Source organism: Gadus macrocephalus, chromosome 3 (assembly GCF_031168955.1).
Source record: "Gadus macrocephalus chromosome 3, ASM3116895v1".
Lineage (NCBI taxonomy): Eukaryota > Metazoa > Chordata > Actinopteri > Gadiformes > Gadidae > Gadus > Gadus macrocephalus.
This window is the reverse complement of record NC_082384.1, coordinates 17411430-17438385: the sequence shown is the minus strand read 5'-3', so window position 1 is coordinate 17438385 and position 26956 is coordinate 17411430. Positions and strand designations below refer to the sequence as shown.

The following is a 26956-nucleotide window of genomic DNA, read 5'->3' as shown; positions in this document are numbered from 1 at the left end:
TGGTTGTTGCATAGGATAGGAGTTCTCATATTCCTATCACTTTCCAATCACCCACACTTTCAAAAAATTGTTTTTTTATTTAAACCTTATACAGTATAGATTTACTTGCATGAAAATCTGACTAACCCATAGACAACAAAAATAGATGTTCATAAAGATTAAGGACTTGAGGGAGAATGTTTGGGGCACGAGCGTATAATACAGGAGGGGGAGGCACAGATACTAGCAGCCAGGCCGGTCGTAGCGGTGCACCGCCACTCTATATTGAAGCGGAAGTTCTGGAAAAGTGCAGAGATGGCTCAGGAGCTGAAGAATCATAAGGCCATGGGGACGGATACAAGAAGAATACAATCAAAATAAACCATTTCAGGGGTGATCCCGTAACAAATAACAAATAGGCAATACTATATATATCGAACAAAAAGGCAATACTATAAAGATTCAAACCGATTCTTACATCTTTAAACTACAGAGCAGCATTTGGGTGCTACAAATCTAAACGAGCAACAAATCACTGTGCGTGTAGAATCACTTGGTCACGGCCATGAAGAAAATCAACATTCATGTCTGAATAAAAACTGAACAGTAGAATACAGAACTAATGTGTCTTTTTAAGGTCACTGCTACCATTGTGTGCTCGCCAGTGCTTATCTATACTTAAAAACAGAACTAATTATACATTACGAGAACATAACGTGTATGTATAGTGTTGCAAAAGAAAAAAATAGAAAACAAGGTGCTTTGGAAAAACTGAAATCAAACTTCTTCATGCACTTTGTGCTCCGCTCGATTCTGGAAAGGAACAGAGTGGTGGCATTAAAAATCATCACACAATATAATGAATTGTTCACGGGGCAGCTTTTAATTTGTTCCGTTATATTTTATGATGAATTGTGTTAATTGATTTATGAAGCCAGTTTGTAAAGTATTTACAAACGCCCGTTAGGCGGCCTACCTGGTTCTCTCAGAGCCTGTGCATTCCCAACCAGCCCGGTGATCTCCTCGGTGCCGGCCACCAGCTCTGAGGAGAGACGATTGCTCTGCTGCTCGTCCACAATCCTCTTCTGAAGCTCTTCCTGTGGACGGCAACACCGTCGTCATGGAGGCCCGACATTTAAATACAATGCGCCGATGAAACCCATTGTTTGGATCAATGATGACGAGACGGAGACACTGACCTCACACATGACGCTGAGCTGCAGCGGCAGCTCCTCCACCTTCACAAAGTCCTCCTCGTCCGACTTCTGACTGGTGTTCCCCGAACCCAACTCCTGCTTTCACCAAAGTTCAAAGAGCATTACTCGTATCCTTACTCAAATTATTCAATTTTTTATAACATTCATGATCTGTGGGTAAAAAACACCACCAAATCACTCATTCCTCCAAATCAATATTATTGAGGATATTCATCCTTGCCTTTGTCCAAATTAACTATAAATACACGACCTCAAAAAGGCAGCCATTTAAAAGCCTTTGTCTTCAAAGGGACCCTATACACTTGAAGGTAACGAGCCTGCGTCCTACTGCGCCCTTACATCCGCGTTGACCATGACGGGGGAGTCTGTGTCAGCGCTGCTGCTGGTGCTGGAGGCCTTGGAGTCCTCCCGCTGGTGGGAGGAGCGCGTGTGGGAGTCTGCCTCCACCCCTGCCTCTGCCGCCACCTCAGCCCTCAGCTCCGTCTCCGTCTCCACCTCAGCCTCCAGCTCTGTCTCCAGCTCCGTCTCCACCCCACAGCCCTTCTCAGGGTCTCTGCTCCCCAGCAGGGTACGGTCTTCTCCGTCTGAGGGTCCCGTCTCAGAGGTCTCACCACAAGAACCGCCGCTTTGGTCTATAAAGGGATGGGTGGAGGGCACAGGGGAACAATATTTGTGAAAGAGTCGTGGTTGGTGGATGATTATTATCATCTTTCCATCTGATGGTTCTCAGCAAGACTTTTAAATTGCTTTGGATGAAATCGTCTGCTGCTGTTCAATCCAGTAAAGTGGGATGGAGTTGTCCTCACCATCATTTTCGTCAAAACCATCGTGTTCAGGTTCTGCCTGCTGGCTAGCATTTGCTGGTGCTCCCTGTTGAAGAAAACAACCATATTAGTTCCTGTAATGGGAAAATTCTATTTTCACATTCTGTTTCTCCAACTGACATTTGTTGATTCTGCCTTTTCGCTGACCCCCTTGGGGTGGTCAAGGGTCAAAGGGTCCAACTGAGAAGTCACCGCTGGGTCTCCCCACATTGCAAAGGACGAAGTTTCCTGTATTCTCATCAGGTCAAAGAATGTATAAAGGGATCTCTGCTCCCTCGTGACCGGTCCACCCCGGGCACAAAGGTTAACGTTAGATAACGTTAGGTAGGGTGGCTAGACAGTGCGAGGAATAGGAGATAAAGCTTACATGATGTAGGGGAAACAACATGATGGATTTTTCATCACACATGTGTGAGGCCGAGCTGTTGCCACTGGATAAGACATCCTTGCTTTTGCCAATGCATTGGACTTCTCCATGCGAAGCTAATAGAAAGACGACGGATGAACTCCCATCTGAGGCCTCCGATTATTGTATGTTTGGGATATGTTCGTTATGTTTCTTTTATGTTTATGTTTTATTACTCAAATACATTAGCCTAATTGTTATAAATTCGGATTACTCTTTATTCATAAAAAAGTTGGACAGAGACGATTGCCGTGGTCCAAATTCCCGCCACAGATCCATACTTCCAAAGATGCATAACAACCACAAATCTCATTTATGTTGACTTGAAGGACCATTGGGGCAGCGGAGCCTTACCGGCTGCTCCCCCAGACCAGCGGCGGCCTGTAAGGAGGTCTGGACCTCCACGGGTCCGGACTCAAACTCATCCATCTCCTCCTCCTCGTTCTCGTCCTCCCCACTGCCGTAGTTGGTCAGGGCCTGCGTCTCGGCTTTGGAAAGACCTTTAGTGAAAGCAACAACAACCCTAGTTAACCGTATGCATGTGTGTGTGTGTGTCGGGCGGGCATATGATTCAGATCAGAGAACAGAGGATGAAGGTGCGGCTCACTAATGGACAGAGGCAGGGGAGACTCTGGGTCGTCCTGGTCCTCCACCTCTGAGGCTTCGCTGCTCCCGCTGTACTCCTTCTCCTCGGCGTGCAGGTACGTCACCTGGCACACAGAGCCCCCGTCCTGCTCTGTCTCGTCCTGGTCCTGAGAGCGAGAGCGAGAGCGAGAGAGAGAGAAACAGAGATAGAGAGGGACAGAGACAGAGAGAGAGGGATAGAGAGATAGAGAGGGAGAGAGGGAGAGAGACAGGGATAGAGAGAGAAACAGAGATAGAGGGAGAGGGAGAGAGGGAGACAGAGAGAGAGAGAGACAGGGATAGAGAGCGCGAACAGGACAGAGAAATAGAGATACATGGAGAGAAAGACGGGAGCAGAGAGAGAGACAAGAAAAGGGAAAACAAGAGATACAAGGACAGATACAGAGAGATGGACAGGGAAAGAGAGACAGTGAGAGAGAGACAGAGAAAGAGAGGGCCAGGAGAAAGAGAAGGAGGAAAATTAAAAGAAAGAGAGGCCCAACGTGTTACATTAACTGTACAAAAAGAAGGTAAGAGAGAATGTAATCACTGTCAGAATGACTCACTTTGTCTTCGTCCAGGTAGTGGAGAGAAAAGCCCTTTTCACCTTCTGACATTTTCTCTTCCTAATGGGGGACAGAACTCCACATGATTAGGCTGCTTTACAGATATGGATATGGAACTTTAATCTTCAGAATACCTAAGATAGATTTACCTCTGGTCTGTGCTTGGTCTCAGACGCCTGCCCGGCCCTGGTCCATTTGTGCAGGTTGGTGATGGGGATCCCGCTGTGGTTGTCCAGGCTCTGCATGAGCCTGAAGAAGGCCAGCTCGTTGAAGAGGATCTCAGAGATCTCCACAAGGAGGTCCTCTCCACAGTCCTTGAGAGCGCGCCCCACAAACTTACTCAGCGAGTCCTGGAGGGGACGGAGAATGAGGTGAAGGGGTCAACAGTTGATTTATTGTTTTCCAAACTTTTTTAAAAAGATAAGAGGGCTGCCGTAGCAAAAAGTTTGGATTCTGTCTTGAAGGTCTGGTGTTAGGGTTACGTATTTGCTACGGAAGCAGTTTTGAAAAAACAGCAAGAAATAAAGTCTCAGAGAGCTACTTCACTTGCAGTATGTCCTCCCATAAGTTATTGGTCCCTTGCCCAGTTGCTGAAGACGTCTCAAAACGGAAGAGACTACACAGTGAATCCTGAAGTGAAAGAGGCTCGCTTTATGGGGGACCTACCTGCAGGATGCCCCCCAGCTGCTTGTGAAAGAAGCGGACAAACTCTTTGTTCTCTTCGTTCTGCTGGGACAGGGTGATCACCATGTGCTGCAGATCCCATAGCAGCTCCTGGGAGCACACCTCCTCCATGTGCTCCTAGAACCACCGATCACACACATTACAGGTTAAATCTCATCAGAAACACCATATTCTGCTTTAATGACCACCATCTACTGTACATATCTTAAGATTTAAAGGATGCGGCAGTAATTCATGGTACCTAAAATACCTTACGGAAGGGAACGGGAAGTGGTTTTAGGAGTAAAGGAGGTAGAATGGCCCTTATTCATGGAACGTAGATTACCTTAAGGAAGGGGACGACTAAGGAAGTGGTTTTAAGTTAAGGAGGTAGAATGGCCCTTATTCATGGTACGTAGATTACCTTAAGGAAGGGGACGACTAAGGAAGTGGTTTTAGGAGTAAAGGAGGTAGAATGGCCCTTATTCATGGTACGTAGATTACCTTAAGGAAGGGAATGACTAAGGAAGTGGTTTTAGGAGTAAAGGAGGTAGAATGGCCCTTATTCATGGTACGTAGATTACCTTAAGGAAGGGAATGACTAAGGAAGTGGTTTTAGGAGTAAAGGAGGTAGAATGGCCCTTATTCATGGTACGTAGATTACCTTAAGGAAGGGAATGACTAAGGAAGTGGTTTTAGGAGTAAAGGAGGTAGAATGGCCCTTATTCATGGTACGTAGATTACCTTAAGGAAGGGAATGACTAAGGAAGTGGTTTTAGGAGTAAAGGAGGTAGAATGGCCCTTATTCATGGTACGTAGATTACCTTAAGGAAGGGGATGACTAAGGAAGTGGTTTTAGGAGTAAAGGAGGTAGAATGGCCCTTATTCATGGTACGTAGATTACCGTGAGGAAGGGGATGACTTCCTTCATGATGGCCTTGATCTGTCGATCCAGCTGCTGGGTGTCGATCTGTTGGCATCGTACGTCACCGGATGCTCCGCCTGCTCCCGAGGAGAACAATAACAACGGTAAACATCCATCCTCACAGTCCCTGACAAAAAATAGAGCCTAGAACACACTTTTAATTGAATCAAGATGGCAATGCGAAGCCGAGACCCCGCAGCACCCACACCGAACCCAAAGCGTACCTTGCGTAGGTCTAGAAGCAGTCGAGGCCAGCTCTGCGTGCGAGGCGTCGGAGCTCTCTGCAGACGCACTGTTGGCGTAACGGTGGTTAAACTCTGCCCTTAGCTTCATGCGCTCGTACTCCCTCATCCGGGCCAGGGCTTTGTCTAAATGAATCACCGTGTTGCCTGTTCAAGCAGAGCAGAGGGAGAGATAGGACAGGTGGGACGACAAGAGGGGAACGAGATGGACCACCAAGAGATGAGGGAGGAGAAGGAGGAGGGGTGGGAACGAATCGAAAGGTGAAAAGAAAGCCCACCATAGATATGAACGCAACCACATTTAAAGCTAAAGGACCAAACGGAGCGAGCCAAGAATCTCTTATCAAAATGTTTCTTTGTTGTTTGTGATATGGTTGGCCAGCATAATGCATAATCAGCATAATCAGAAACAACGCATTCAATGTTGACATGGGTTTTTATCCATTGCTATTCAAATGTAGTTTTCAATTGCACGCCCTAGTTGACCCGGCTTTTTATTAAAAATAATAAGGGAGAATAACAACACGGGCTATATTACAAGCACAATGAATCAGCAAAGCCTATCAGTTTGAAGGGTGGCATTTAATAACGGGAAAATAAAAAAAGGTTTCAGGTGCTGGATGGATAGATAAATAACTGAAAAGATGGACCACCAACAAAAATGGATGAATAACCAGATAGATAACTGGATGGATGGATACATTGATCAATAGATGGATGGAGAACAGATGGATGGATGACAGATGGATGATAGGTGGTCAATGGACGGATGAGTAATAGGTAGTCAATGGATCGATGAATGATGGGTGGTCAATGGACGGATGACTGATCGGTGTTCAATGGATTGATGAATGATGGGTGGTCAATGGACGGATGACTGATCGGTGTTCAAAGGATGGATGACTGATCGGTGTTCAAAGGATGGATGACTGATCGGTGTTCAATGGATTGATGAATGATGGGTGGTCAATGGATGCATGTGCTTTCGCGTGCGTGTCTGCGTGAGTGTGTGTGCGTGTGCGCGACTATACCGAGGTCATCGTTAGCGAAAGCTTCCAGGTTGGAGGAGGTGGACATGGTGCTCTCGTCCAGAGACCGCCCCTCGCCTCGTGCCTTGGCAGAGTCCTGCTTCACTCTCACGTTCTTCTCCGACTCCTGAACAACAGTCTCATGGTGAGCGCATTGAACACAATGACAACGCACACAACACTGTCCCCCCCCCGTCCCGACACACATATCTCCCACATGTTTTCCAGCTCAGGAATTAAAAAAAGTATATTCCCCGGTGTCCCTTTAACAAGAAAGAAAGGAAGAAATAATGGATTAATCCCTCCCAGCAGCTACAGGGTTCCTGTGTTGACAGGAGGAATTAGTGGCATCTAAAACCAGCCCAGAACAATGGCGAACCATCCAGCCCGTTCTCTGCAGACACTGAGAACCACCAGACATTTCCATCCATCATTCAGGAACAAAGGTGTGATTTGAAAAGACAAAAAAGAAAAGCCGGCTTCCAATTAGCAGAGCCGCAGGGGCCTGTGGGCCGCAGAACAAAGAACACATGTTTGATGTGGGGAGAGGGAGGGTGGGATGGAGGGAGACAGCAAGAGAGAGGGCGAGAGAGAGAGATAGCCGGGCGATGGAGGCCAAAGCCCTGTGAAGTCTGACAAGTTCAACTCAAAAGAGGGGGATGAACAGGGAACAAAGACACTGTGGATATAGAGAGAGGGGGGGGGGGGTCGGGATAAAAAGACAAGGGTTGGACAGACGAAAAGAGAGGAGAAAATGACTTTAAAGAAGTACAGACGTTTGTAACAGCAATCGTGTACAGGGAGCTGCGTGTGAAGCGCACGGCAGTGGTTGAGGGGTGCATGAATAAAAAGAGTGATGAGAGGGGGACGTTGTGCGTGTGTGTGTGTGTGTGTGTGTGCCTTACAGCCTCGCTGGTGCCCATGCTCTCGCTGGGCGTGAGCTCAGACTGGGAGCCTGTGGCCCAGGCGCCAGGGCCCAGGGACGAAGGCTGGTCTGCAGACATGCCGGCCTCTGTCAGGTGTCTGGTCACAATGTCCTGGACACAGACACACACACACAAGACATCATGACCACACACTCAAGAGGACTTCAACCTATGATTATGCAGGTCAATCTTGGCACCCTTTGCACTCTCCCCTTTTAATTAAGGGAGTTTTTCCTTGCCCTTGGGGGGTTGGTTTAGGGGGTGTCTTAAAAATGCCCTGTAAAGTCCTTCCGGAGTTTAACTCTATTACATCTATTTAAATAAATATAACTTTGGGTACACATTTTGGGTACACTTTGGGTACACACTGAAACCTAAGGACACGTCGCATAAAAAAGAAAGGGAACAATGATCCATTTTTTCTATGCATACAGCACTTTAGATCAAGCAGGCCTGGATAACAAGCCGTGTCCGTTCTTAAATTTGTCGGAGGACCCTGTGTGAGGAATCTCTCGGGACCATGAGGGAGAACGCTCTCACCCCTGCCCTCCACTTCACACCAACGAGATTCCTGATCCAAAAAAGGGCTTCTCTAATGAGTGTCAAAGTTTTATTCCCAGGACATAGTGGCTCCGCTCCCCTGCTTCACCACCCCAGACTCTGTGCGGACCTGAAGGGAGTAGAGGGCCCTCTGGCGCAGGTAGTCTGTGTTCAGCAGCTGCAGCTCGTGGAACAGCTCGATGAGGAAGTGGGGGCGGGACTCGTTCTGGGAGATGAGCGTGGCCACCTCCGAGTAGATGGTCTCCCTCAGGGCCTCGAACAGAGAGAAGTCGCTGCTCGCATCTGAGGCGGGAGGATTCAACCGTTTAGACCAGCGAGAGGTTTGGCCAAGGGGCCGTCTTGCAATAACTTGCACTTGTTTAAACAAACGACCAAGAAGTTAGATTGGAAAATGAATACGATTATACCACAGCATTGTGGGGTTGTGTCTGCTTGGTCAATAACGCTCCAAGGGTGTGTGTTCTTTGTCAATAACGAGACAACACTGAATTTTAACAGTTTTGAATCAATGTGCTGCTCATTCAACAACGATGAAAAACAACCATCGACGAGATGATTCTTTGACAAAGCCCAAACAATATGCTGAAGCACGGAGGAGGAATATTTTAGTTTCAACAGATTACAGTCGATTTGACAAAAACAATAACGTTATAGATGAAAGTAACGTTTAATATCTAGCGGTTACTGTGCAATGAGCAGAATAAACCACCCCGGGGCGTGCCTTGGGAGGGGGTATCTTGGCTTTCCCTACGCCTCACCAACCTCGTTGCACATTATATTCCAATATCTGGACCCCCAGCTGTGGTTTATTCCTTACAGAGAGGTACTAGAAAGCCTCTAGTGTTGTTTTCGTAGCCATGAGGTTTAGCAAAGAAAAACATTTGAAATGAATGCGTTGGAGTGCATGCATGGAACAGAGTTAGAGGAGCATGTGTAAAGGGGACACGAACCAACGAGGAATGATGGATCCCTCGGGTGTTTACCTGGGGCTTCAGTGCATGCAATTCTGTTAGAGAGGAAGGGTGTTCTCCAAGCATAGGCTGTGTGTCGACACAAGTATGCAAGTGACCCAAAAAAGGAAATTAAAAAGCGTGGTTAGGAAATATGAATAAAAAGGAAGAGGATAACAATATTAAAATGATAGATAGCACAACACATTAACAAAACAAACAAATATGATAAATTGTGTTAAATAATATAATGAATGAGGGGTTTGGTTTGTGAAAACATCTTCGTTGTGAAACCTAATATTGCGTCAGAGACATCAAGTCCTTCCACCTCTTGCACCTTACCGGAGGAGAGGTCATTGGGCTTGTTGCCAGGCTTGCTCTTGCTGTCCAGTTTCTCCTGAGTCAACTTGTCCAGGAGACTCTGGTTCTGATCCTTCTGACGGGGCTGTGGTGCCCTCTTCTGGACAAACTCGGAAGTGCTGCTTGCACTGTCACTCTCAAGGTCTGAGAAAAGGGGGAAAGCGAGAGTTTAAATGTGAGGTTTTATTGAATAGTTCTGACCAGTATTCTAATAAAACTATTCGTTTTGCCTCGAAAAATGTACTGAATCAACGCAGATTATAGATGATCTGCAATAATTGTTAACGGATAATTGTAACCATAACAACTTGGTAGCCGATCACACAGGCAGCCCATCTATCTGCGTTATCTATTCTTCCCAGTCCATTCGGCTGGAATCAGGCCTCGGTACCTCCGATGGTCTTGTTGAGGCCCTTGCCCCTGCGGCAGCGGGCCTTGGAGTTGGGCGTCTTGTCCCTCGAGGCCAGGCTGGCCTGGGCCGAGGCCTTGCGTCCGATCCTGAAGGGCTTGGTGACCGTGGAGGGCTCCACGGGGTCCGGCAGGCTGCTGAAGCTCTCCTGGGACTCCTGGTCGAACTCTCTGGGCGGCGGGCGGTGGCGGCGCCGCTGGTCCCCGTTGCCAGGGGAGGGGGAGGCCTCGGGGTGGGCCGGCGGAGCGAGGTGGAGTGAGGGGTGCTGGACGGTGTTGGTGGCTGGAGGAGCTCTGTCGAACACCCAGCCCGCGGACCTATCGGATTGTGGGGGGGGGAGCAACGCAGCTTAATGAGTCACAACCAGGAGAGAAAGCGCATTGATGCGACCACGGACTGATGACGATCACGACGTCATAATGGCGGTCCCGGCAACAGAAAACAACAGATTGGTTATTCCAGCGCCGTACCGGCTGTCCTTCGACGAGTTCACAGGGGAGCGCTGCACGGGCGGGGGGAAGCTCATGTACTCCGTCTTGGCGGTGGTGTTGGGGTCCAGCAGGGGGTGTGGCTGAGGCTGCAGGGGGCTGGAAGAGGCTCCTGCACCCTGGGGACTGCCCACCATCACGGGCGGGAACAGAGGGTTGAGGTTGAAGCCTGCACGGGGCACATGGAAGGGGATAATAATGAAGAACATACAACTTAAAAAGGGATATTATTATCCCAATATCATATTATTCGAAACGACAAATAGAGTTTCATCTTGTGCTCGAAATTCCCTTCATTTATTAGTACAGGTCTGTGGAGAAAAAGAAAGCAGTGAATCTTCTATGTAAGACTTCAGCCACAGACCATGTTTTAGATTATGCATACCAGACATAGTGGGTCTTGCATTACATTCTTTCATCTTTGGCTGTCGTCTACACCGAAGATACCATTTAGACAAACCTGGCAGGTTGAAGCCAGCGCCTGGGGGATGCAGGGTAGAGGGGAACAACAGAAACTGGCTGGGGGAGCCAGGGAAGAAGGAGGAGGTCTCGTGGATGGAGGAGGACTTGGCCCTGGCCTGCTGAGCCCCGGGGCAGGAGGTGGTGGAGGAGGAGGAGGAGGTGTGCTGCTGCTGCTGGAGCAGATCGTTCAGGACCTGCTTCAGCCTGAGAACGTACACGTGGATGATCAGAAATGCTCTCACAAACACAAGCACCGCTCAGTGCAAAGACTCAGAACTCTATATTCCACATCAACATTTGACAATGTACAGCCGATACATAAATATACCTATTGGCTAAAACATAGCCAGACAGAGTGCCAACAATGACTACCAGTACCGGAGACACCAATGGCGCGTTTCCACCGGAGGGTGCGGGTCGGTTCGCAAAGGTGCGGCACGGATCGCGTTTCCAACGCCAAAAGTGGGCGTGACCCGTACTGAGCCGTACTCGTCTCGCAGTACTCCTCCGTTGGGGTACTGAGACGCCTGAGAGGGTGCCGGCAAGTTCGAGCTACACATGCCCTCCAATGATTGGTCGACAGAATCGTCACTTCCGGGCGACATGGGGATAAAAACAAACAAACCGTACCCGCGAGGTATTATTCTTGACAATGGAGATTTCGAGCAAAACTTCAACTTGGGCGAACAAGGAGGTGGAGACGTTCCTCTGCATTCATGGGGAGGAAGTCGTGCAGAGGAAGCTTGATGGAGCAGTTATTTATTTTTTTTTTTATTGAGCAGGCTACACTGTGTCACACTGCTAAGACGTCATGATGTTTACGTAGCTGCCGCGGCGATCGACATCCGGCCTACCGTAAGGGTACTGTCGGCGGTGGAAACGCGACCTTGGAACCGACCTGGGCTATACCGCCCCCTCACTACCGGACTGAGGCGAACCGAACCGAACCCTCCGGTGAAAATGCGCCATAGGGTGCAGCAACAATGAGGTCAAATCCTAAAAGACCGAGTGATTGTGTGAGTAAATAGTTTGAGTGCATATTAGTTTCCGGATGTACCATTGGACGTGGTTGTGCTGCCAGGCCAGCTGGGTGTAGCCCCGGTTCAGCTGGTGCATGACCAGGGGGAGCTGTGGAGACGCCAGGTTGTTGGGCAGGGCGTTGTACTGCCCCGCCAGCAGGCCCTGGAGCATGTAGGACTGGGTCTGGGGGACACGCGCATCCCGTAGTGGAGCAGGGAGAGGGTATACCGTTAGTGAGGCACTGGAAGACCACTCCTTATTGTTCCAAGCACAGACAGAATAATAACACCAGATTATATATTGCCATTAAAGTCATTTCATTTCAATAGCTCCTTACCAAACTTGTTTAATATACATTGTAATGGCCTTGTGAAGAGAGAAAAGTGGGTTGAAAGAGAGGAGGATCAAACCCGGGTAGCTTCAAGGCATAACGCCTGCATGGCCAACGCATTAGTGGGCCAAACCCCATTGTCTCCTAAAGATCACTGTGGAGATTACCACGGTGGTGTCCAGCGTCCTTATAGGGGTCACAAGGAGCCTACCTGCTGGTCGTGCAGGAGCGTCTGGTACACGTTGCTGCTGAGGTCCAACTGTTTCTGCAGCTGGCTGATCTGCTCCTGCCAGAGGTTGTGGTTGAGGTGAGGAGCGGCAGGAGGAGGAGGTGGAGGAGGAGCGCGAGGAGCCTCGCTCACAGAGAGCTCCGAGGCCCAGCGCAGGTTCTCCTGGCGCCGTGTGGCCCCGGCGGCCTGGCTGCCCGACTGGTTGGCCACCTTGATCTGCCTGGGGCTGGGGGCCGTGTGGTTGGCTCGGGCCTTGGCCCGCACTGTGATGGGACCGCTGACCTCCACGCCCGAGAAGGCGGCCGGGGGCTTCAGGTTACTAGGGGGAGAGGGAGTGAGTGAGTGAGTGAGTGAGTGAGTGAGTGAGTGATACAGCCTCAGTAAAGTACCGTTCTACTGTCACTGTATTTTTGTTATTATATATGATCATTGTACGTAATATACGATCATTTATATATACGATTATTATATGATGTATACAAAATGCGAAAATTACATTTTCGTATTCTGTATATTTTTGCGTGCTTTGGCAATGTAAACATATGTTTCCTATGGCAATAAGGCTCTTTGGATTAAATGTATAGGATAAGAGAGACTGGTTCATTGAGTCAGGGCCAGAGAGTGTGCGAGAACTCAAGAGGACGGCTATACAGGATGTTAGGAGAACGCTCATTGGGACTGACCTTCCCTGGTTCTTGAAGGAGCGTTGATTCCTGTTTACGGGATAAATGTGGACGTCGCTGCTTGAGCTGCTCTCGGCTCCGCCTTCATCGTTATCGCCGGCAGCCCCAGCGCTCTCCGAGCGGTAGTCTTCATCAAGGTGGCAGGGGGTGGAGCCTCCCCATGTGGCCATAGTCCTTAAAATCGGATAAGGGTGGATAGATTCCAGGTCAAAAGACAGAAAATACAGTGAACTCGTTGACGAAAGGTGGTTCTCGATCGAATGAATCAACCCAAAAAACAACGCTTGACTGGTTGTAAAAAAAAGTGTAGGATCTAGTTTTTGTTGTGTATAAACAGCTGGTAGAATACTGTCTCATAGTCACCCTGGGCATTCCACACAAAACCTGACCTGTTATTTACCACCTGATAGTCAACATTCTTAAGTAAGGTTTGAATTAATTATAGCATCTCAAACACTTTAGCACTCGGCACTTTAAGGTTTGTTGTTGACGTTACCTCTCGTCCCGGCTGAGGGGCAGTGCCTGTTGGTGGTCGCTCCTGCAGGGGGAGTGGGCGTGGCCGCTGCGTCTCTGCTGCTCCGCCATCAGGGACTCCAGATGCTTCCGGCGCTCCCGTAGCTCCTCCTTCAGGATCTGGCGGCGCCGCATCTCTGTCCACAGCTGCAGGCGGAGCAGAGGATTAGGGGTCAGGAAGAGCTAACGGTGTCAAGTGGCCAGGGTGAGCACCGGCACAGAGCTGCACCGAATGTTACGAGAGGCCTCACCCTCAACCTGCTCATCTGTGACCTCACTAAAGGGGCGAGAGGCCTTTTGCTCCAGGACTTCAGCTGAATCGTCCTTTGTACGAGCATAAAGGATTTGACATTCGGAGGCGGTGTTAAGTGGAGGGTCTTACCTCCTTGTCGGCGACGGCGGTGTTAGCAGCTTCTGGAGCTTTGGCATTGAGCATAGACGAGTTGGTGTGATGGCCGGAGGACGTTTTAGGTTTTGTGGGGGCTGGAGTGGACGCAGCTGCTGGGAGTTTCTTTATCAGTCCCTGCACACTGGGGATGCTCGACGTGGATGACTAATGAAGAGAAGAGAAAGGGACAATAATCCACTAATTCCACTAGCCGTTACAAATCGGCAAAAAATGTATCATTAAAACGTTTAATACAACGTAGACGCCACAGAATATTAATCTGTTGAGCGGAATGAATAATCGACATCATAATATCCTGCAAAATAATCTGAATTATAATTTGTCATAATCGTGCAGCCCTAGGGTCAGATAATCCAGACTGCTCTCCAGTGACTCTTAGTACGCAAGCGACCAGCAGACAGAAGGTTACCTGGAGGTCGGGACACACCCACTCCAGGTCCTGGATCATGCCCTGGATGTCCATGAGTCTCTGGCGCTCGTCGTGGAGCTGCTTCAACTCCTGCTGCTGCTGCCGGAGCTTCTCATCGTACAGCTTCTCCCTGGCGTCACCACACATCACAGGTCAACACGTTAGACACGTGGACAACCAACCGCACCCGAAATCATCTTTAAACAGGCAGCAAAGTTATTCAATGGCTATAGAAGGGATGGATGTATTTTCTGACCTTTCCCTCTCAGACAGCACGGTATTCTTGCTGGCGCCGGTCCGGAACACCACGTGGTCTCTGGTGTTGTTGGGTTGCTGATGCGGGGCTTCGTCCTCGTTGGCCGTGGTGCCGTCGGTGTCGTCGCTCTGGGGGAGGGACAAGGGGAGACCGCAGCTTGCTTAGACAGGTGGTTTATCTGACAATGGTGTGCAGGTAAAAGGTTACTAAAAGTAAAACATATTTTTATTCGATTTACTTGGGACATACAAAAGTAATTATTATCAATTCATATGAGCAATACAATGGTCCAAAGGATTACTTAGTAAGCATATAATCATAACAATGAAAATAAAATAACAAGATTAGAATGATCAAAGATTCTAAGGAATAACCTACTAAAAGATGCAAAACGTCAAAGAAGTACTAATATCCGGACCCCATCTTGATCAACAGCCCAACATCGTCATCTCCCTGTACCTGCACCATGGCCACCAGCTCCTGGAGCTGACTCAGTTTCTGCTTTGCCGACTGCAGCCGGTGAACCTTCTGCGCAAATTCAGTCCCCCCCCCTAGGCTGCTCCTACGGCTGGACCCCGACACCTCGCTCTCCACACCCGCGGCCTGCGCCCCGGCCCCCTGTCCCAGACCGCCCTCCTCCTCATCTTCATCCTCTTCGCTGTCGTCTTTAGCCTGGTTGTACTGACACTCTGAACGGATATGAGAACACATTACAGTAGTGAGGTCAGCGTGACAGTTAGCCCCTCCGTGTGTGTGTGTGTGTGTGTGTGTGTGTGTGTGTGTGTGTGTGTGTGTGTGTGTGTGTGTGTGTGTGTGTGTGTGTGTGTGTGTGTGTGTGTGTGTGTGTGTGTGTGTGTGTGTGTGTGTGTGTGTGTACCTATAGCGGAGGGGATGTTGAGGCTACGCAGGTTAGCAGCCGAGCGGTTGTTAATCTCGCACGCCGTGTTCAGCCTGCCGTCACGGTTGTTGGCGCCGCCGCTGCCTTGGACCCCTCGGACATTGCCGGTCAGAGTGTTCAGGTCGGACCAGTTACCACTGAGTACAGGACAAGACAGAGAGACAGAGACAGAGACAGAGACAGAGACAGAGACAGAGACAGACAGACGGGGGTTAAGAGAGTATCTGAATAGTTAATCTGAAATCGCAGAACATCCATTCTTAGTTCTGTTCTGGCAACTGTATTTATACTTTACATAAATTGAAATAACTGAAGAATCAGGTCTGTTGAGTTAATGTGGTTAACGCTTCCTTATACAGGAGATCAGATTTGTTTACTATAGACAATGTGAAGGTGAAGGATAAGAAAGGATTTATTTACTTCTTTATTTACTTGACTTTAGATCACCAAGACTATTGGATCACATTAGGGTGCCGACATGTGGCTTATAGACCCAGGGCTCATTATCTCAAAGCCCTCCTTCAAACAAATCCAAAAGCCATTGTTTTTAAACAGCCAATGTATATATTGTACCTGATGTTGGCGATGAGGCGGCGGTTCTCTTGTTCAGAATCAGACATGGCATCAAACAGAGAACCGTCCTCCGTCCCGTCCTCCTCCTCCTCGTCCTCGTCCTCCTTCACGTTCTCGTTCACAGTGTCCACCATCATGTCTGAGGTCTGCTCATAGTACTGCACCAGCTCCCGCAGCTCGTTCAGACGCTTGTGGACTTCCTTCAGCTTCCTGCGGGAACAATAGGCCATATGCAACCTCTGGTCAGATACGTTAGATAATTATAGCTTTATCAGAAACTATAATAGAATATAGTTGTGGCTTTGTATCGTCAAATACAGACACAATAGAAGCATAGTGTCAAAAGGATAATTGGATTCAAATATACGATTTTATGTTGCTGCTGCTTAAAAAGAGAGAACTTAAAAATATGTTCACAAATTCTAAGCGGAAAGGCCTTCAGTCATTGGAAGCATGCTAACTCATCGTACCTGAGCTTGTCTGTGGAGGTGGAGGCATCATGGTGCTGAGGGATCGGGGGCTGGAATGAGGTGGAGGCCGCGTTGGTACAGAGGGCGGAGACGTAGTCCGTGGAGCTCCCCATGCTCAGACTGCGCTGGGTAGACATACGGGGGCCTGCAGAGAACACAGAAGCGAATTAGCAAAAGGCAAAAATGTTGACGGAAAATAACAATACATTTGATTTAAATGTAACAACTAAAATATCATACAATTTAAGTGGCAATTTAAGTGGAGAAAAAGGGCATAATGAAAATGATCTACTTACAAGAGTTGTTGTTGAGGGTCTGGTCCCGGAGCGAGTGCAGCTCCTGCAGGATCTTGTCCATGGTCTGCTTCTTGTCTTGTAGCTCCTGGAACACGGTGAGCTTGGGCGCGGTAGCTGCGCCGCTCGCCAGGCCCGCGTGAGGCCCAGAGGCAGAGTGCAGCAGGGGCCTGTGCTTAGGCGGCCCGGTGGCGGGCTTCGGTGCTCTGGAGCGGCACACCTCCCTGGAGAGGGACAGGCTCTCTGCCTGCCGGCGGTTGTCCGGAACGGCTTTCACCTGCGGACCAGAGAGGGAAGGCGTGTTTGTTTTGAAGGAGGAAGTTATGAAGTGCATCGAATTGGCTAACTGAACAATGGCGGCTATGTCGTGGGTAAACACAACAAGTATGTCTGAGATAAATAAAGGTGCCCGTGTTCCGCATGTCGCCAGGTGATTTTTTGTTATGATATTGAAGTTCTTGCATAGCCGGTTCTATGTGCAGAGGGCTGGTTGCTAGCAGAGGGGAGCCATAGCGTACCTGAGAGTCGTGGAGCTGGTTGTGGAACCTCGAGATCAAGTCGTTCAACTCGTCATTCAGCTCTGAGGTGATGCTCACACCTGACACGCTGCCAGTGGTTTCTGTAACGACTTACAACGCAACAAAATTAAAGTCAACAGAGAACGGGGTCCGTCCGTTGCCTTGGTCTCAGGCTGCATGCAAACAACTGGCACACAATAACCTAAAGACCACACAGCTAGAAATGGGACGTATATATGTCAGAGCGGACTTACTGGTTTTAAAAAAAGACAATTCTATTCCACAGTAAACAATCATGTTAAACAACAGTAAGTTGTGTGAGGAGAGCTGTTTGGCTTGTTGGCTAGCAACAGATACATAATGAATTTGCTAAGCAACCAATGCCATTGTGCAAGTTAATTGCATGCAATTTGAGTCCGTTTGGGCTAGTGTAACATTAACACTCCTTAACTATTCTTATTTTCGTAAATGTTATTTGGGCATTGCACAGTTGCTAATATGTACACACTATATAAATCATAACTTTTGTAGAACGGCATGACGCATTTGCCATGTTTTTCAATTTATAAAATCTTCCAACATTGCTTTTAAAGGAAAATGAAACCCAAGAAAAAACCGTTTAGATGAAAGTTGATTTGATGGATACATTATAGTGCTATGGCTTGATCCTGGTCGAAATCTGTTCTTAAAATACTTTCTTCTTCAAATAAGATTTAAAAACGTAGGTTACAATGTCAATATGTTCTTGTAGAGGGCGTTTAGCCATCTATGGGCTAAACTAGGGCTGGGTGACTAATCAAAATTCGTTATCGACTTCGATTTCAGCATCAAACTATGGCAAAATTAACATAATCTATTTTTCCCTTATTATTTTAATTTATTATTATTATTTCATTGCTAACCATACCTGGCAATTTAGGGTTGCCAGGTTACATCAGACAGACAAAGCAAGTCTTGTGCGAGAGAGCGAAAGCTTGAGCAGCAATATTTACAGCTCGATAGTAGGCAGGGAATAGCTGAAACTCAAGAGTCCGGCCTCCCTTCAACAGGTTATCCCAGAACGCCCGAGGAGTGGCGTCTCCCTCTCACCGGTGTCGTCCATGACGGCGATGGCCTGCTCTGCGGTGTGCTGCATGGCCAGCAGGGCGGCCTGTCTGCCCTGTAGCGCGCGCAGCTGCTCCTGCTGCTCCAACATCTTCTTCAGGAGCTCATGCTGCTTGCGCAGGTTCTCCAGCTCTTCCTTCTGGTCCCCCTGTGCCGGTACCGGCCCGCTGCCGCTCTGCAGGAGTAGCGGAGCCACGGATCAATGAAGCTGCACTGCTTTCACACCCAACCAAAAAGGCATGTGGCTCGCTGTGTCCGTTTCTATGCTCTGGTCTGTTTCATTGTTTGCGTGCATGTCATTTGTCTTGTACCGTTTTTTGCCATCAATAAATGTAGGACATTTCTGCACCTACTAAATGTTTGAAGAACCATTAGCACACTGACGGAAATTATTGGCAGAGCTGTCACTTTCTGTTCCTAATCAAACGCTGTAAAAGTTAGGCAGCCTGGAGGGTGTGACGTTGGAACAAGCTTCCCCATGTTGTCATGGATACAATCTATGTGACCTCTTAAACCATTGTTGCTTGTTAAGCTAATGCACAGCCGATTGGAAATGACTGAAACGACTGTGTGGGTTCACTTACAGAGGTGGATTGAAAGTGGATCACTTGTTCCCCATGAGTACCAGATCAATATTGTAAATAAGAAACTGTTCTAAATGTTTTATCTGGAAAAATAAAGGTAAAAAAAAAAAAAGAAAAGAGTAATGCTCTAATATTGTGTGATGGGCTGTTGTTCATGGTGAAGATATTCTCAGGCTTTGAGATGGATGCTTTTTGTGCTACATAATTTTTCGGTTGCATGTTCAACCATTGTATTGGTTGCCGTTTTTTATAATATTATCATGGTTTAGAACGATATACAAGATTCGAATAAAAGATTCTAAGCGTACAAGATGCAAAACGTCAAAGTACTAATATACGGATCCCATCTTGATCCATCGTTTCAAAACCCCATCTTCGTCATCTTACTGCACCATCTATAAGCCATGCGAAGTAATGGATAGCGAATAGTGCTAACATTAGATTACACTATGCGCATAAAGTGACTGTATTTCCACTGCTTTCGGAGCCTTGTTATGCCGTTAAGCCAGTACCTCCATGTTGAGGGAGGTGCTCTCTGCTAGGGAACCAGACCCCACGGCTGAGTCAAGGGTCCCCGCATCGTCCTGCTCGTTCTCCCGAGCCTGTGGGAATGAAGATCAAGACATTCAGCCAAATAAAGCAAGAGAGGAGCAATTAAGACTGACGCTAACTATCCATTGACTGTCTGACCTAGATCTAGGAACCACAATGGTAGCTGAGATCATTTATTTGAAAGCGACAAAATGAGCAGGATTAATTGAGTTCCAATTAAAACAAAGGTATAAACCACAGATCTCGTAAAACGATCTCAAACATCCAGTTTAAAAACAAACAGAACTCATAGCCTACAGTCTCATTCCATGGCCCAGTTTCTGTTCATTTACAAAGAACATGACACTAGACTGTTGCAGTGTGTTCCGTGCTAAAGAAAAGGCATCTCTTAAAATATGCATGTGTGGTAAGCTGTAGGGTTACCTGTATCACACACACATACACATACACACACACACTACGTCTAAGTGAGATACCAAAGACCTTACCTACACAAACACATCATGCCATGACTGTCTTGAAATATTTCCCATACTTTCTAGACTAACAAAAAACAATAGCAGGACAGACAAACGAGAAAAGTAGCTCAACAATACTAAACAGCACAAAGAGAGGAAACAAACAACAGAAAACCCGAAGTGGATGAGAAACCGACCAGCATTTTCTGCAGGAAGCGCAGATAGGACTTCTCTTGCTCCTTGAGGTGCTGGATGAGTTGGGAAAGGCGCTCCACGTTGGCCGGCACATCTTTCTTCTCCAGTAGGTCGTCCCTCATGGAGCTGGCTTTGCCAATGTACTCCCGGATCTGCACCAGCTTGCCAACCACCTGCAGCAACAGAGACGGAGAGGAGACTGGGTTTGTGGGTGGGGCTGGGTAGAAAGGGGGAGGGACCCAACAGCAGGTGTGTCGGATGAAGAGCAGATGGGATGTGTGATGTACAAGGGGATGGCTGGGTCCCTTTTATGAATGCTCAGACGATAGAAGTAAGTGAGAGGCAGAGGAGGGTAGGGGTGGGTGCCGAACTCACTCGGCACCCAGGGTAGCGTATTTATAAATCGCCCTACATACAGTGTGGGTGCAGCCGTTGCTAACCTCCTTACTTGAAGCCTTGTGTTTGTAACCAATATTGCACTTATTATTTCTGAAAACATCAAGGCATATATATATATTGCCCTCAAAATGTATATAATAAAGTTCATGTTTCATCTGTATTTTGTTTGTGATATATTGATCAACAGTGCATTATTCGGATCAGGATGTTCAACTGAAATACATAATGCATGCCGCAACTTGCCAAGTTATCATATTCACATTATTAATAATGTACATCAGTCAATACATTTTGTGGCATTTAGTTTTGTCAACATTTAACTTTTTTTTTTTAACCTAATTTTCTCCTCTTATTGGAAAATTATCACCTAGTAAAATGTATATAGGATGTCTCCCAGCTGGTCAGTGCTATTATTAATCAACCGTGCTATAATTGAACATTGCCCTGCTATTCTGAAATGTGGAGCAAGTAGAAATCTCTATTCATAGAAGATCAGTGAAATCTCTTCAAATATGTTTGATCACATTCTGCGAAATGGACCTTTATTCCCCTCACACATACAAGAAATGAATGAACTGTATGAACAGTTTAAACTGAAATATATAAAATACATACACAAGTCCAAACATGTAGCAGTTGGTGAGCCATACTCAACATTACCTGGCTGCTGTCGACGCAGGACTCTCCCCTCTCATACTGCCTGTGAGCCAGGGGGCTTTGCTCGGCTGCAGCACTATCCAGCAGCCCGGGTATTGGCTCTATGATAGGGAAGAGGGGCCCGAAGGAGTCCCTGAACCCAGGGCTCTGCTTCTTGGCTTGCTTAGAACTGGCCGGGGTGGCGGGGGTAGAGGCGGAGCCAGAGGCAGCGAGGAGATCCCTGCTTTTGTTGGTGTTGACGTGCAGTGGGAGAAAGTTGTAGGGCTTCTTGTTTTCTCCCGGCAGTTGCCGCTGGTTGTTGGCAGCGGTGACGCGGCCCTGGGAGTCACTGCCCACGCTCCTCTGAAGGATAAGGAGAATGGGGATGAGGTTTATACATAACATTTATTGAAAGCCTTATATTTCTTGCGATGTACAATGTACTTTACTAATCCTAAATAGTTTTAGTCTATCAACTAAGTGACACAATTTGGGTGATTCAAAATGAAAATTGATGTAGATATAAAGGTTTAAAAGTCGATGCGTTGACTATTTCAGAATATGGAGAGCGGCTCACCTCATCCAAGTCGGTGAAGTTGATGCGCTGGCGTAGTCGCTCCAGTTCCGCCTGCTCTGGGACAGACATTTGGGTGGTGTATTTGACATGGGGAAAGGAGTGCGGGGTGCGAGCCCTTCTGCGACCCGCCCCCGGTGTCGACTCCGGAGAGATGTCATTGGTCAGCCGGCTCTCCGCCACTGCAGCAGAGAACTTCTTCCTGTTTTTCTCTGAGGAGCGATTGGCTTTTTTCTGCTGCACGCCCCAGTCCTGATACAGATATGCATATGCATTACACAATAAGGATCTTCATCACGGCATTGATACAGTATAAGTAATGGGGATGTTTTAAGTAAGTACTAAATTAAAAACAAAATGTATATAAAACAGGCATTCATTCACATTTCCAACTAGCTAGACTATCGACATGTCTTCACTTATAAAGAGCTACATTCTGTGTCAAACAAAAAATGTCAATTGTAAAAGTACCGGTATTATTATGGGTGGTTTAAGTTCCATGTAGCTCATTAGGAAACATACCATGTTATTAAGCCTGTCCTCCAGACTGCCATTGGCCCAGTTGTGCAGTTCTTGCTCTTCTGAATCATCAAAAGACGTGCCCCCTGTTGCCATGTCAACCGCTTACAGTCTGAAATAATAATATACATTTCAGTTCAATCTATTTTTATCTGCAGGAATAGGTCTTCTACCCAAACATTGCATCATTCGGATGATATGAAAGCATGCAGACATAAACAAGCAATAACAGACTGCTATTATAATACAGAGTAAACCAACAATATCAAACGGTAAAGAGCTGTGGCATGGGGCGGAATCAACATAAACACATCCAGGAATCAACATCAATATAACGTTGACGTTGACCAATATAACATCCTCCAAATGTCTTACCGCCGATCTATTAAGAGCGTTCTTTACCCTGCGCCGATGAGATTTCTCTCCCTAGTCGGTCAACACTATGAGTGACTAAGGGGAACCAGTGAAAGTTATGGGCCCGCGGCTCTTCCCGGGCTCAGGACTGCGCAGCGCCACTAGCTAGATAGCTACTAGAGAAGTTAGTAGCAGCCAAGGCATTGTTGTCCCTGCGGTCGCGCAGAGGCTTAGGGTAACTTAGCAGCAGCTGCTGCTGCTGCTATCGACACCAAAAAGTAAACCGATCAATCACGACACGCCCTATAAAATATTGGTTGGGTACTGCCGTGGGACGATTAGCGGTATTAACTAGTTAACTAGTGAACTGCCTAACGTTTGCAACGGTTTGGCTCTCCACAATCGCCATGGCAACTCGGTGGCCTCGTGAGGTGGGGTGAATAAAAACTCGAGAATGGGGAGAACAGTGCGCGAGCGATAATAATGTGCAAGTCACTATTATCCCCGCGAAAAGATACATTATCACGAACCCTGACTGCAAACCAAAATGCAGCGATCAGCAGTAGAGCTAGGCAAATATGCACCTGTTAGCTAACCAACTAGTCCTCCATAGATGGGTAGCCCCTGTAGCCAAACACTGCTAACGTCGACCACGCAGCGAAATATACCCAATAAGTTCAACAAAACCAAGCAAGCTAACATAGCCTAGCTGATAGCGAAAGGTACTCCGATAAGACAGAAACGTGCTACGTTGACGACAAATGTATTGTTTAAAAGATGAGCAGAACTATCTGATAATTGTCAACACTGACACAACTCTAGTTATTCGTGATGTGGGTGATATATACATTCCATTACATGAGCTAACGTTACCATCAATACAAAGAAAATTGGACTACTTACATTTACCTTTCTTCGCGAAGAAACTAGAACCCCCCTGCGGTTGTTTTAAGGCTGAGGGCCTGATCAATAATGGGTGATTGTTATAAACATTGACATACTAAACATACACTTCACGCCAACAAACATGCACCAACATAAACGTCCCATCCGACACCTTTGCTGACAAGACCCACCGCTGGTCGTTACGGGCGGAGCCGCTAAGTGGCGCTGTGGGTTCTCCAGGAGGTTTTGTCGATCGAAACACGGAAGTGTTTTTAGAGATGAAGCGGGGTCATACGCTTTCGTCTCATATGCGTTCATTTTAATCGAACCACAACGCCGTATTCGGGAGCATACGCATTAATCAACGACAAATAAGACGGATACGTTGTTTTTTGACGGTTTGCGAGCTTGTATCGTTACTATAACAAACCACAACAGACATTTAAAAGTGTGACTGTCTCCGCCGGTTGATATTGTGAAGCACACTGCAGCTAGCTACGTAGCACGCTAAGTTGGACCAAAACATATTTTTTTGGGAAAATCTTCCAACGAATCGGACTTATCTGTAAGAAAAGCCATGGGGTCTTCCAAAAAACACAAGGAGAAGAGTCGGGATAAGGACACCGAGGACCGACGTCGCGAACACAAGAAACATCGCCACAAGGAGAGAGAAAGAGATGCGGAACGCGATGCTGGTCGAGACAAGGAGAAGAGGAAGCGCTCCAGATCCAGGGAAAGACCTGGTCGGGAAGGCCGAGGCAAGGGGGAAAAAAGCGGAGAGCCCCGTGTCAAGAAGGAAAAGTTGGAGGAAAGTTCAGTAATTGAGCCACAGTCTGCAAGCGGTGACGCGTCCCTCAGCATTCAGGATACAAACAAGCTCAGAGCCAAACTTGGCCTAAAACCTCTGGAGATGAATGAAAACAAAAAGGAGTTGGGCACAAAAGAAGAACCGCTCGTCGCAGAGACTATCAATCCAATCCATATAAAAAAACAGAAAGAAATGAGAGAGAAACTTGCAGCATTGAAAGAAAAACGCATTCGCAATCTAAAGCTGGGCAAGGTTAAGACCTTGGCAGAGGATGATTGGTTAGATGACACCACTGCCTGGGTTGAGAAAAACCGCAAAGCAGAAAAAGAAAAAGAACTAGCTGCGAAGCGAGCCCAGCTCCTGGAGGAAATGGACCAGGAGTTTGGTGTGAGCAGTCTGGTAGAGGAAGAATTTGGACAAAAGAAAAGAGATGCATATTCATCCCGGGATCTCAAAGGACTGAAAGTACAGCACAAGATTGACTCGTTTGGTGAGGGCCAGACCGTCATCCTCACACTAGAAGACAAAGGTGTGCTGGAAGAAAAGGAAGATGTGCTGGTCAATGTGAATATGATAGACAAAGAAAGAGCTGACAAAAATGTGGAGTTATTGAAGAAAAAGCCAGATTACAAGCCATACGAAGAAGATGAGAGCATAGATGACATGGCCACACTGAAGGCCCACACTGTTCTGGCCAAATACGATGAAGAGATCGATGGGGAGAAGAAAAAGAGTTTCCGGCTGAGCACAGGTGGCGTGGCTGAAGGGGTACGGGAGCGAGAGCTCCAGGCTATTAGAGAGACCCTACGTAACCAGGCCCAGTCCCTGGAAATGCCCTCTCTCTCCATCGCCTCAGAGTACTACACACCCCAGGAAATGGTGGGCTTTAAGAAAACCAAGCGGCGTGTGAAAAAGATCAGGAAGAAGGTTCTGGATGAGCCGCTGGACGACACTCGCAACACCGACTTTGGCTCAAGAGTACGTGGCCGCGGCCGCAAGCAGGCAGAGGAGCTCCCGGAGATGCCCAAAGACAGCGAACCTGTTTCTACGCTGGTTACCGTGGTTCCCCAAATGTCTGATGACATCCGCATGGCGGAGATGGAGATGAGCGATGAGGAGGACTTCACGCCTCCTGACTCTGCTGTGATCGAGGAGGACGAGGCAGAGCAGGAACTGCAGAAACAACTGGAGAAGCAAAGAAAGCTGAGACAAAAGCAGCTTCTCAAGGACTCTGGTGAGAAAGTGGCACAGCAGATGAAACTGCTCGGAAGGGCGGCTGATGAGGATGATCCAGAAACGGGAAGCAACATCACATTCAACGCCACCTCAGAGTTTTGCAGAACTCTGGGCGACATTCCCACGTATGGCCTTTCAGGCAACCGAGAGGACCAAGAAGATATTATGGACTTTGAGCATGAGGCAGAGAGAGAGGACGGAGGAGAGATGGATTCCGACATGGATGAAAACATTGGTTGGAGCACAGTCAACCTGGACGAGGAGCAAAAGCAGCCAGATTTCACCACAGCCTCGAGCACAATTTTGGATGAAGAGCCAATCGTCAGTTCTGGCCTCGCAGCTGCGTTACTGCTTTGTAAAAACAAAGGCTTGTTGGACACTCAAATGCAGAAAATATCTCGTGTCAAATCTGGAAAGCCAGGACCCCTGCCCAACGACAACTACTGCATCGAAGACAAGATGACAATTGATGACAAGTACAGCCGAAGAGAAGAGTACAGAGGCTTCGCACAAGATTTCAAAGAGAAGGATCTCTACAGACCTGAAGTCAAGATCGAGTATGTGGATGAGTCTGGGCGCAAGCTCACACCAAAAGAAGCGTTCAGGCAGCTTTCCCATCGTTTCCATGGAAAGGGGTCTGGCAAGATGAAGACTGAGAGAAGGATGAAGAAACTTGAGGAGGAGGCCTTGCTTAAGAAGATGAGCAGCAGTGACACTCCACTCGGGACTGTGGCTCTGCTTCAAGAAAAACAGAGATCCCAGAAAACTCCATATATTGTCCTTAGTGGGAGTGGTAAAAGTATGAATGCAAACACCATTACCAAGTAGGCTAAGCGTGTATGCTACTTACCTAACGAAACGTGAGATGATATTTTAAGTAGAATTCTGTTAAAACGTTCAGTTGTAACAAGTACATTTATGTTGTTGAAATGGTCCAATAAAATCATTTAACCAAAGAATGTTGTTTTTACCTCAAGAGTCATGTGAATAATAGCTTTTCCATTACACATGTGTCTTATTGCCAAAGAAGTGGTTACTATGCAATTGGTTAAAACAGCATAAATTGTATGTGCTTTAAATTATTTTTTTATAAATGACTTATCTTGAATGGTAGGCTAATATATTTTGATAGACTAGAATAATAAAACACAAACTTCATCGGGACCTGACTACCAGAAAAATATAAGAAAAAAAAAAATCAGTCAATAAAACGAGTAGCTGCCTCGAATAGGTTGCCAAAAGACTTCTCATTCCATTTTATAATAAAATTTAGATCAGGAAAAAAAAAATTGCTTTATAATTGAACTGAAATGTTAGAAACAAGTTTTAAAGTTAATTGATATGTATACAATCCAAATAAGGTATATATTAGTGCCGACGTGCATTAAATTATTTAGATAACGAATACAATTGAGGTTTT

At 47.1% G+C, this 26956-nt stretch overlaps 2 protein-coding genes across 8 annotated transcripts; one reads left to right on the top strand and one right to left on the bottom strand.

Moving 5' to 3' along the window:
- Positions 1–57: 57 nt before the first annotated feature.
- On the bottom strand, positions 58–23657 carry pcm1 (pericentriolar material 1). 7 transcript variants are annotated; one of them, XM_060047686.1, is made up of 40 exons: positions 23517–23657; positions 22257–22365; positions 21738–21986; positions 21185–21523; positions 20128–20298; positions 19433–19522; positions 18322–18511; positions 17233–17342; positions 16718–16991; positions 16422–16566; positions 15952–16161; positions 15358–15515; positions 14940–15169; positions 14481–14608; positions 14225–14354; positions 13789–13959; positions 13390–13553; positions 12894–13067; positions 12193–12529; positions 11688–11833; positions 10629–10834; positions 10151–10337; positions 9663–9997; positions 9254–9415; positions 8912–9001; positions 8071–8243; positions 7380–7511; positions 6478–6601; positions 5429–5593; positions 5184–5281; positions 4283–4417; positions 3766–3966; positions 3617–3676; positions 3034–3178; positions 2781–2926; positions 2003–2066; positions 1536–1828; positions 1179–1271; positions 956–1076; positions 58–792 (listed from the first exon to the last, which is right to left on the bottom strand). In XM_060047686.1, the coding sequence occupies exons 2-40, from the start codon at positions 22347–22349 to the stop codon at positions 767–769; spliced, it is 6465 nt and encodes a 2154-aa protein (XP_059903669.1). In that variant the 5' UTR covers positions 22350–22365; positions 23517–23657; the 3' UTR covers positions 58–766. The 7 variants fall into 7 exon arrangements, with proteins under 7 accessions (XP_059903669.1, XP_059903668.1, XP_059903672.1 ...); XM_060047685.1 differs by having other exon boundaries at positions 23511–23651; XM_060047689.1 differs by having other exon boundaries at positions 8945–9001; positions 23511–23651.
- Positions 23658–23792: 135 nt separating this feature from the next.
- On the top strand, positions 23793–26495 carry sart1 (spliceosome associated factor 1, recruiter of U4/U6.U5 tri-snRNP). Its single transcript, XM_060047705.1, has one exon. The coding sequence runs from the start codon at positions 24070–24072 to the stop codon at positions 26362–26364; it is 2295 nt and encodes a 764-aa protein (XP_059903688.1). The 5' UTR covers positions 23793–24069; the 3' UTR covers positions 26365–26495.
- Positions 26496–26956: the final 461 nt, after the last annotated feature.

What these genes read in the sequence shown, in the direction of transcription:
- pcm1 (XM_060047686.1), bottom strand. Translation starts at nt 22,349, where the DNA reads ATGGCAACAGGGGGCACGTCTTTTGATGATTCAGAAGAGCAAGAACTG. An exon ending in CAACATCCCCTCCGCTATAG is followed by an intron (nt 15,170 to 15,357) that starts GTACACACACAC and finishes ATATCCGTTCAG; the next exon opens with AGTGTCAGTACAACCAGGCT. An exon ending in AACTCGTCGAAGGACAGCCG is followed by an intron (nt 9,998 to 10,150) that starts GTACGGCGCTGG and finishes ACAATCCGATAG; the next exon opens with GTCCGCGGGCTGGGTGTTCG.
- sart1 (XM_060047705.1), top strand. Translation starts at nt 24,070, where the DNA reads ATGGGGTCTTCCAAAAAACACAAGGAGAAGAGTCGGGATAAGGACACC.